Below are 11,877 nucleotides of genomic sequence, written 5' to 3'. Positions count from 1 at the left end.
TCTGCAAAAACTCGAAGAACAGCAACAAGGAGGAGGAGGAGGAGGAGAGAGAAGAAGAAGAAGGGGAGTAAAAGAAGAAGAAAGAGGTTTGGGGCGAGGGAAGCTGATGAAGAAGAAGCAAAGGAAAAAGAGTGCAAAACGCCGACGTCGAGTGATCACAAAATACCCACCATTCAAAGCTGCCCGCCGACGCCGAAGAAGAAAGTGAGACCGGATTCTGTCCTCAAGAGGAAGCTATCGGAGCTACAGTTCTTCGAGGCCACGAGAAGCGAAGAGGTGGAGTCGTTTTTCCGATCAAACTCCGAGCCATTTAGTCTCGGTGGCTCTGGCGGTTTCAAAAGGAGATGCAGAAGTGCTTGATGAAATATTTACTACTTAGTTTTGAATAAATCCATCAGGTAATATATCTCACTGTGTAAAGCAATTCGATTTCCACTTTATTGTTTCATACAAATATCATCTAATGACCCTTCATTTGTTCCTCAAAATTTGCGCATGAAGAAGATCGAAGGCAACCTTCAATTATCTTACATAATTATTTAATATCCTATACATAATTTCTATATATGGGTGAGAATGGATGTAAAATGACGAATGAATCGTTATTATTTTTAGAGATCGTAAATTCGAGTATCAACGATTACATTAAAACGATTGAATTTTCATTATCAAATGATTGAGAGTATTTATAACAGATATAACTTTATAACATACATCTTACAGATGAATCATATGATGTTATTCTTAAAAATAATTTTATACAATGTTTAAGAGCTTTTAACGATATATTAATATATAAATGTATACACTAATAATATATAAAAATAAACTATTTTTCATCTCCCTTACTATGTTTTGTTGAGTTTACTTGGATAGCTTTTTTTAATAGTACTTTTTTTAACCATAGAAACTGTCAATCATTTATTGAAAACGGAAACGTGTAACAAAAACAAACCATCCGTTCTTAAATGATTGTAAAGCAATTAAACACAACGAAGCAGGAAAAAAATGGCGTTTCAAAGTCCCTTGAACAGACCAGATGAAACGGTGAAATGAGCAACCAGGGACCAAAAGAAAGAAAAACTTCGAGCCTTCAAAACGCAGACCCACCTCGCAACAGCAACTACGGAGGGTCCAGCCAGCGACGATCTTCCGATGCTTGAGCTTCCACACTACAGGGAGCTTCTTCGATCTAGAACAAGTCATCAGTACCGACCCTGGAGAAGACCGATGCAGTAATCAGCTACCTCTTTACCAATCAAGTGCCAGAATCTCTGGTAAAAGAGAGCTCCTAACCCATCCTCTCCTGAAGCTTTCAAAGGGCTCATCGGTTTAACCGCTGTTGTAACATGTCCAAAAGTGAAAGGCCTTAGAAGATCAGCATTCATAGCTTCATCAATAGTAAGGACCAACCCATCACTGATCCTTTCATCCAAAGAGTGGGCGTTTGAAGTAAATAAATTCTGAAAATAACTTCTAACAACTTCCTCAAGACCCACGTCCGTATCCACCAACAATCCGTCCTCCGATTCCAATGCCGAAATTGATTTTTTTCGTCTCCTTGTGGAAGCGAAACGATGAAAAAAAAAAGCAGTATCATTGTCCCCATACTTCAACCAGTTTGCCCTCGCTCGTTGTTCCCAATACAACTCCACTTTATCCATCTCCATATTCAAATGCGGCTTTGTTTCGATAATTCCACCTAGCACCTCATCGGATGGTTGCAATTCAACTAAAGCAGCCAGTCTCTTTTTTAGCTCTGTGACTGAAAGGCACTTTGTCTTACAGATTTCTTTAAACCACTCGTCCAAACCATGACTATTTAAGCTTGTTAGGCACAAGACCTGTGGAAGCGTTCCACAATTTCTGAACCTCCTCTTCACAAGAACTCTCCAATAACCATGAAGCTTCAAATCTGAAGTGCCACCGCCGAACATTTGAACTACAAGAAACCGTGTCCAATAGCAGCGAGCAATGATCAGAAAACGAATGGCCCAAATGCTTTAAAGAATAATGAGGAAAGTGGGATTTCCAAGCCTCAGTTGCCAAACCCTGGTCAAGTCTTTCCCTAACGAGGAGGTTCAGAGAAATGTGATGTGACATTATATTAATATTTAATATATATTCTATAGTGACACTTTAATATAAAGTTAAAATAAAATGTTATTAGTTTTATTATTATTTAAATAATAAAATTAATAAAAAATTATCTAAAATATTAGTATTTTTTATCTAAAATATTAATTTTTTTAATATTTTCTGTAAAAATATCTAATAATAATAAAATCGATAGAGAAAATAACAAAAACATGTAGCGTTTTACCAAATCTGGTAAAACGTCCAATAATAATAAAATCGGTAGAAATAATAATATTTTCAATCATTTTTTACCAATTTTATTATTTAAATAATAACAAAACGATAACACTTTTTTAACCCTATATTAATCAATTAGCTAGATCAACTTTATCTATATATCGAATACGTATAATTCATTTTATATATATATATATATTGACGGCACACATTTTTAACTTTACCGGTAGATTTAAAATGTACGACAGTTTTAGAGTCTAATAATTTCAAATTGTTATACGAATCTATATTCTATATAAAGCACGGCATACCAAGAATAATATAAATTTAGTCGTACTATACGTTATCTATATAATATGTTTTGCCAATATTACATATAGGAAATAGCTATAGCTTAGCACAAACCCAACGAGGAAAGTTTAGAGATATTCACGACCCGAATTTAATAGGTTTTGATATGATTTGATTGAGTCTATTTAAAAAAACTCGATTTCGGGTCGATTTTTTAGAAAATATGTTCATGTCATGTTTGAGTTTAGAGTGAAAATATTCGATTTGACTCGACTCAAAAAATAATATAAATTTATCTTATATATTTATGAATAATTAGTAATAAGTTTAAATATATTATTTTTCATTTAGACCCATATTTTTATTGATAAAAATAAATATATATATATATATATATATATTTCGAGTCGGATTTAAATTTTTCTAAAAAAATCAGGATTAGATTCGAGTTGGATAAAATCATTCCTAAACTCAGGTAAATCGAATCAGGTTAATCAAAATCCGACCCAACCGATCCCTAGACAAACTGTTTTGCCATTTCTATTTATATGATTTGGTCATGTTATCAAGCTCTTATTTTTTTTTTCTGTTGCCAAGAGTTTCACAATCATAGGGCAATAATACATCACATGTAACATTTTTATGCTCTTTTGAGGCCATTATAAGACGGTATATTAGTGTGACATATTTAAAATCCAATGAATTGAGTTTTGTAAGTATTTTTTTAATTACATGACCGATCGGAATTATCATGAATATTCAAATTTTATCTTTTTACTTTTGACTTTTAAGATACACTTCAAAAGAGAAGTCTCGTCTGAAGATGGTGTAAAACATATAACATTAAATGTGACTTATTTCTTGATGTTGAGATGTCATACAATGATTCAATAAAAGGTTCAATAATGATAGAAATTAAATTATTATAAATTGATAAAAAAAAAAAAAAAATTAACGTTAAATAAGTAATTTATATGTTTCCACCGAACATCTCAACAAACTCCATTTTTTTTTTCTCTTTTTGAAAGCAAATTGGGAGCAGATCAGCATGTGGTATGCCATCGTCAAACTTTTCCCATAAATAATACATACGAATTAGATGGTAAACCCAGATTTTCTTTTCACCCATTCTTACCGTAAAATTTGATTTTCGACGCTAAAGTAATCAACTTACCCTAACTTGGATTTTATGGGGCCAATGCTGTAGTTTAGAAAGATATGGAGTATGTCGTCTCTCTGCCATTTCAACACTCCCCCTTTTTCCTCTAAATAAAAGATCCCAAATTTTGCCATTCTATTGATGATACGAGGCATTGGAACATAGATCCTCAACGCCTAGGATTCTGATGGATATAGGGAATTCTTTTATCGTTTTTTTATTTGTATTGACGCGAGAGGAGGATAGGGTTATGACAAATCTTTCAAAATGCCGAGTACCCTGTGTTTTTCTTTTTTGTACTTTTTTATTCTCTACTAATTGACAAGAAAACGTGCACGATGCCTGTCGGACATATTGCTTTTGTTATTCCTTTTACAATGTTTTTGACTGTATGGCACATGCAAAAGACGACGACTGATATTTGTGTGGAAGAAGGATGCAATAAGGGCTGACAAAGTTTTGGAAGTAGAAGACGACCCACAAGAAAGAGAAGAAATGAAGGGGCAGTTGATTCACCTAATTTGTGTAATTTATTTAATGTGAACTAATTAAGAGAGTGATTAGTAATAGCAGTGTGGATGGTGTGGCCATTAGCAATTTGCAAGTACACTGCGGAATTTCCAGGAAGCCTCCATTGATGTATTCCCGTCGCCTTGTACATGATTGCCTGTGGACGTATAAAATCAAGTAATCGTTCAGATTTCATTCGGATATTCAAGTCAGTTAAAATCGAATACATATTGTGTCATGTCAATTTGATGATTCGACTAGGATCAGGTCGGGTCCAAGTCAAATCAGTTCAAGTCATTTTCAGGTTGATTTGATATCAGATTTAGTTCGAGATCATATTAATTTAGCTAATTCAAGGAGTGGACGATCAGATGTTGACTCTTACATCAGTTTGCCCTTTGTTCCTCGAACTGGGGAATCTGACTTTGAGATTTTAGTGTTGGAAAAATTAAAGTATTTCTCATCTTATACTTTCTCGCATACGTGAGATATATTAGTTATTCCAATTTTTGTTGCATCTGAATTGTCCTTTAGTGTGGGGGGTTAAATTTGAACAAGTTGAGAGCTAATCTTACTTAAAATGTTGAGATTTTTGTAACACGTAATTGGTTGTATGGTTTTGAGTTGGAGGAAAAGGATGAAGAATATCTTATTGTGGTTAATAGGTTTGCTCTAAAGGTAAATAAATTATTCATTTTATTTTAAATTTTAATTTTATTAATATTTCGAATTGCTTATTAATAATTTTAATTTTAATTTTGTAGGGTGTTAACAGTAGTCAAACATTGGAATTGGTTTGTGAATGATTCTTTCTTGTTTCTTCTTTTAGAGGTAACTTCATTTTTTTATAATTATTATGTTTAAATTCAAAAGTTTATTAATGCTCTTGTTTTTGTATGGTGCCTTACAAGCTGCAACACATGCTAAAGCTTCTTGAATGATTATGTATATTTGCTTGATTTAGAAATGTTTGTTGAATGCTTGATTTTGTAAGGTTTGATAAAGTCGAAAATGTTTGGAACTGTTCATCATCGTATTCCTTTTGGCTTTACCATTGACTGCATACTTGTTGAATTGATGCAATGTTGCTTGATGTTGCTTCCTACTGACTGTTGTTGCCTGCTGTTGCCTGTGTAAATTATTGTTGATCTGACTTAGATAATTGTTGTAACTTGTAAATTCTTTCTAATAGTTACTCATGTTAAATTATTAGTGACATTTCGGCTTTTAAAGCTGAAAAGTTGCCTATAATTTAATAATGTTGGCAACATTTAAATATTTTGAGATAAAAGTTCGATGAAGAAATTTTTGGTAGTGAAGTAAGACTTTTAGTCTTATAAAACTTTTGTTATAAGATCTGAGAGCTTAAATTTTAACACATTTGTTTTGTTCATTTTATTATAATTTTATTGTATTGAATTGCCATAAATTTTATGTTATTCAAATTTTCAATATCGATTAAATTCATCTTTTATATTATCTTTTATATATATATATATATATCAAAAAATTTAGATTCTCTTTACATTAATGAATTATTACATAAAACATAAATTAATCTTATATACATTTAAATTATTTTTCAATTAATCATGTTCAATAAATAACTTATTTTAACTTTTAATGATTATAATTAATTTTATTAATCATGTTCAATGCCAATAAATTATTTTAACTTGTAATTATTATAATTAATTTAATTAATCATGTTCAATAAATAAATTACTTAATAAAATAAAATTAATTATTGTAATTAAGATTTATAATAAAAATTCATAATTAATACATGATGTACATTAAATAATTTAATTATCATAATTAATGTTTTATTTTAACATTTAAAAATTAATCATATTAATGAGTGATTTATTATAAACTCAAAATCTCACAACTTCATTAAAATCTCATAATTTCACCAATGATAATATATAAGTTAGGTAAATATCAAGTCAGATAAGTATTGTATCAGTTCAATAACAAGTCGGATCATTTAGAGGTTGAGTCAATTATAGGTAAGGTTTCATAACAGGTCAGATTGAAAACATGTCGGGTAATATCAGTTATTTACCAGGTTAATCTCGGGTTCGGATTCGGGTTCATATCAATCAGAAGCAAGTCGGGTTCGATTATCATTTTTTTTGTTCAATTCGGGTTCAGGTCGTTCTCAAATCGGGTGCAGGTCGGGTTTAGATACACAATTTTCAGGTTCAACTCAGGTTCAGGTTAACACCAGTTCCGACTCGAGTCGATTTCATATCATCATTGCTCAGGTCAAAAACAATTTTGACTCGAGTAATTTCAAATATATCGGGTCAACTTTTTACATCCTTTCAACTACTTCTCTTCGTTACTACGGTTAAATTTCATCCAACAATGTCGAGGTATTGCATGAAAATTCACTCTTTGAAATGAAGCATTGTAACGGTGGATCGTGTGAGTAATATAAATAAAGGTAAATTATATGTTTAGTATATAAACTATTAGTTTTGATATATTTTAATATCTAAACTTCTAATTTTTTCAAAATCATACCCAAAGTTTAATTTCTATTTCTATTTCATTTTAATATATGTCGTTAAAACTTTAGTTTTTGTACACATCATTAATCTCATCTTAAGCTTGATGGGGACTGTTGATGCATGATTTCTACTAAGCCTTATTTACATTTTGCTTTATAAGTTTGCTTTGGAGATTAGGTGCCCTAGATAAGGAATAGAAATCCTCTGCCTCGACTATGTGCTCCTCTTTATCAAGATATTTGTGCAGATGATTTTATGGTGATGATGGTATTTGTTTCAGAGTAAAACAATTGAGACATGGTTCGTTAGAGCAGAAAGAAACTCCCCACGGAGTTAGTACACTATCAACTAACTGAGTGGGATTTAAATATGATAATAAACAGTAAAATTCATCGGAGAGACATAAGCTAGATCCATTACAAAAAACACCATGGATTGCGCAATACTAGATGTCAAGTTGCACTCAAACTGGAAATTTTGGGTTTGCTTTTGGACTTTGTAAATAGAAGAGATTGTAGAAGATGAAGTAAAATACGAAAGGCAAAAAGGCACCCTAATCCTTTTAGACTTCATCAAAAAATGTAGCTTCGTATTATTTTTTCAACTCAAAAATAAATTCATGTGGTTTTTTGACCAACGTTTTCGTTGTTAACCGTTACAGTGCTGACGTGTAGTCTACTGTAGCTGATGACATGGCATATGGATTAAATTTTATTTTTGTTCGAGGGCCAAATTGATTTTCTAAAAAGTTCAAAGACTTATTTAATTTTAAAAAAATAAATATTTCTAATTATAAATAAAATTATTTAAATCTTCAAAAAATTAAATACAAAAATTATAATTAAAATAAATTATTAAAAATGAATATTCATATAAAAATACTAAAACTGTTATAAAAACTTAAATTTTTTGAATATATATCATAGTTTATAAAATGATAACTTCTAAATTAAAAAAATTAAATTAGTCTAGACTTAATATTTTAGATTAGTGGAAATTTACTATATTCTAATTATTTTTACGTCAAAATTTATATAATTATCTTTTAAATTAGTCGAGACTTACAAAAAATAATTAGAAAACATAAAAGTTTCGATTAATCCAAAAATTTTAAGTCTCGACTAATTTAAATTTTATAATTCTCAATTAATCCATTAAGAATACTTTGTATAAGTGTTGATAATATGTATGTTACATGTATTTGTTATGTATAATATTTTTTTTAAAAAATTATTTTTTTGATAATTTATAATTATCATTTTATAACATATGATATATATATATATATTCAAATTTTTTAATAATAATTTTAGTATTTTTAATAAATATTTAATTTTTAAATAATTTATTTTTTTTAGTATTTTTTATTTTTTTTAATATTTGAATAATTTATATTTATAATTTTATTTTATTTTATTTTTTTAAATAAAGAAGCCCTTGAATTAAAAAAATCAATTTGGCCCATAAAAAAATTTAGCCCACCTGCCATGTCATTTGCCACATCATCAGTCGCAGTGGACAACCACGTCAATATATTGGACTACCACGCCAACATATTGGACTACCACGCTAACATTGTAACAGTAAATGCCAAAAAACGTTAATCAAAATGTCACATTGAGTTTATTTTATAAGTTGAAGGGTCATATTAAGATAAAAAATAACACGATACCACATTAAAAAAATTAAGTGCAGGGACTTGGGGTCCCTTTTTACCGATAGGAAATTAACAATTTTTTGAAATGTACATTAATATGGCCATAAAATGAAAAGGACATATGTCGTAAAACTATTAGTGGACATAAAAATGAGCATATAGTAAGGGCAGAGGATTCTTGTTCCTTAATAAGAGCTAAGAATGGTAACGGGACGGGTTTTGCTCCTCTGTTCCGTCCTCGTCCCCGAAATGAATTCATATCCCTGTCCTTGTCCTGTTCCTGTTGGGTTTTTTATCGGGCTATCCCGTCAAAAACCGAGTAACCGTAGTTTTCATAAAAAATAGAAAAAACAATCACAAAAAAATAAAAAATTAGTCTACATGATTTATAATTTAAACTACAATCACAAATTCAAACAAAATTCTAAATAATTGTCTAAACTCCAAAATAAAACACATACATAATTAAATACAAACTTGTTCCGATATTCAAATCATACAACGAAGATGCATACGTAATATTAAGTCAAATAAAGTCATCCAAAATCATCGTGTCAATTTTGTCACTTTCTTTGGTAGCTCCCTACATTAAGAAATTTATCAATAAATCAATCAAATTTCACTTTAATAATTATAAAAGCTAGGATTTAGGGTTTAAATGTTTAGGGTTTGTATTGTATAATTAATATAAAAATATAAAATATTATATATATATATATATAATTAATATAAAATATATAAATATTATATATATAATTAATATAAAATATAAATATATTTATACATATATATAATCAGGGCGGGATACCTTGCCCCGAACCCGAACCCGAAAATCCCCAATTTACCCCGATACCTGACCCACCCGAACATACTAACAATTCAGCTCTCATCAGACTCCTTTCCTTTCTTCTCCTGAACAACTTACCACCAACCCTTTTCCATCCTCAAGTTTGGAATCATTAATTAAATTGAGTAATTAATAGAATTTTTGCTATAGTTTTTTTAATACTGAGATAATTATAAGATAATATCTATTTATAATTTTTTTAATCATAAACAACGTGTCCCGAACCCTATAGGCATAAATATTTAAATCCAAAATCTCAAGAAAGAATAATATTTCATTTAACCACTGAAGTTATTCCATACTAAATAATATAATTGTTATTACGAGACAATCATCAATCCATAAATAATTTAATTGTCGTTATCAGAAATCATTGTGTGTCATTAATCACACTTAAATATAATATTAAAACATTTATATTTTACTTTTATTTTTTTTAAATTAATCTTTTACAAAATCTACTAAAAATTGATAAAATTCTATCGAGCATTCTAATATATATCAAAGATAATTTAATAAGATTAATTTAAAACAGTGTATTACTTGTCTTTTGAAATAATAGTTGGAACCGTAATCCTATGATGTAAAGGCTTAGCCTTCTTTTCATTGAAAAATATTGGGATTTTAAAAAGAAAATCCTTAAATCAATAAATAATATATTTTATTGTAAATTACGCATTTAGTAGTTAAATAATTAGTTTTAGTTCGTTTTAGTATTTAAATTTTTATTTTTTTTTCAAAACCATATCAAACGTTTAATTTTTATTCCATTTTAATACCCGTTATTAAAAGCTTAACGCGTTTAATACCTAAATTATCAATTTTTTTGTTTGTTTTAGTTCCTAAATTAAAAAAAATTAAAATTTAACGTTAAATTTTAAACGAATTTATTAAAATAAAATAAAAACTAAATTATAGATATGATTTTAAAAAATTTAAAAGTTTAAATACTAAAACGAATAAAAAATGATAGTTTAAATACTAAATAATTTACGTTTGATTATGTGAGTTAAAAAGATTTAAAGTTATGTAAATTGAGAGGATAATAAAAGATAATAAAAGAGTTTATCGATATCTAAAATAATTATAAAAGATAAATAAAAACTATCATTTTTATGATGATAATTAAAAAAAATCTAATTCTAATAAATGAAAATAGAATAAAATAAAAAGTAATAATGTTTTTTCTTCTTCTTTTGTATCAATACTAGAATGTTACATCATCTGAACGAATTAACGTTTTTATGTTATAACTAAAATATCGTATTTAAACTGAGATTTGATATTATAATTAAATTAATCTAAAATCCCAATAATAATTTTGATACCAAGTTTTAAATGGTAAGTTTACCCTTTTCTTATTTCTATTATTGTCACGTCATTGAGGAATCCAACCGTCCACCTTATCCTCATCATCTATTATTACTCATAGGATAATTTATTTAACATATAAGCTTCCCTCCCTCTCACTCAAAGAAAAAGAAAATCAACAAAAACAAAATCGGAGCAGAGCTGAGCAAGCTACTGACCTCAACTCAATTATCTCTACTTCAAATGAAACCCTACAACCGGAAACTCTTCCTCTACTATGACTCTCCTTACCCTACCACCACCAACTCGTTACCGCCGATCCAGCTCCCCGCCACCTTAAACTCCACCTCATCTCCGCCGTCTTCATCCAAAAAGCCACCTCTGTACAACTCTCATTTTGACTTCTCCATGGTTCTCACTGTAGTCGTTCTCCTCACAGCTCTCTTCTTCATGGGATTTTTCTCAATTTATATTCGTCGTTTCTCTGAAGACCCAACAGTTCATCTCTCTCGTAGACGGCGTTACCGTGGTGGCCCACTTAACTCGTTTCCGTTCCCCTCTGATCTTCACCGTGTCTCGGCTTCAATCAAAGGACTTGACCCAATAACCATTCGATCGTTGCCGGTATATTCTTACCGTGGGAATGCCAAGTACCAGATAGATTGCCCCATTTGTCTGAGCGAGTTTGAAGAGAAGCAGCGTCTTAAAACGATACCGCTTTGCAAACATGTTTTCCACGTCGAATGTATTGACACGTGGCTTTCTTCCCACGTCTCCTGTCCCGTATGTAGAGGGACCAGGTTGTTCGAGAGCATGAACGGCGACGGTAGCGGTGAATTGGGTGTAACGCAGGAGAGGATTGATCAGTGTGTCAGTCAGTCATCTTCGGTTGATATCAGTGACACGTGTACGGTGATGGAAACGATACCGATGATGAGGAGAGCGAGCAGCTGTTCAAATTTACATCAACGGCCCATGTTGCGACGAACGTTGAGCTTTTGATGCTTACAAGTTCCGATGCGACTGACAAGCAACATATGTTAATAAAAAAAATTAGTACATAATTAATATGCAATTACACTAGTTTCTAGGTAAATCTAGGGGATTCATTTTTAATTTGTTGTTAAGTTGCTTTCTTTAGCCACATAATACAAGAAGAATAAAGTGGAGAAAGCGACGTGGCATTTAGAGAATCCCATTAAGGAAAGCAAAATCCTTGTACTTATCCACTTCTATTATTCTTGATATTTTTTTATTGTATATGTAA

At 30.1% G+C, this 11,877-nt stretch overlaps 1 protein-coding gene across 1 annotated transcript; it reads left to right on the top strand.

Moving 5' to 3' along the window:
• Positions 1-10,766: 10,766 nt before the first annotated feature.
• Positions 10,767-11,870, top strand: LOC120132161 (RING-H2 finger protein ATL57-like). Its single transcript, XM_039148979.1, has one exon. The coding sequence runs from the start codon at positions 10,854-10,856 to the stop codon at positions 11,610-11,612; it is 759 nt and encodes a 252-aa protein (XP_039004910.1). The 5' UTR covers positions 10,767-10,853; the 3' UTR covers positions 11,613-11,870.
• The last annotated feature ends 7 nt before the right edge of the window (positions 11,871-11,877 follow it).

This window comes from Hibiscus syriacus, unplaced genomic scaffold (genome assembly GCF_006381635.1).
Source record: "Hibiscus syriacus cultivar Baekdansim isolate YM2019G1 unplaced genomic scaffold, ASM638163v2 tig00110557_pilon, whole genome shotgun sequence".
In the NCBI taxonomy this organism is placed as follows: Eukaryota; Viridiplantae; Streptophyta; class Magnoliopsida; order Malvales; family Malvaceae; genus Hibiscus; species Hibiscus syriacus.
This window is presented reverse-complemented; position numbering and strand designations above follow the sequence as displayed.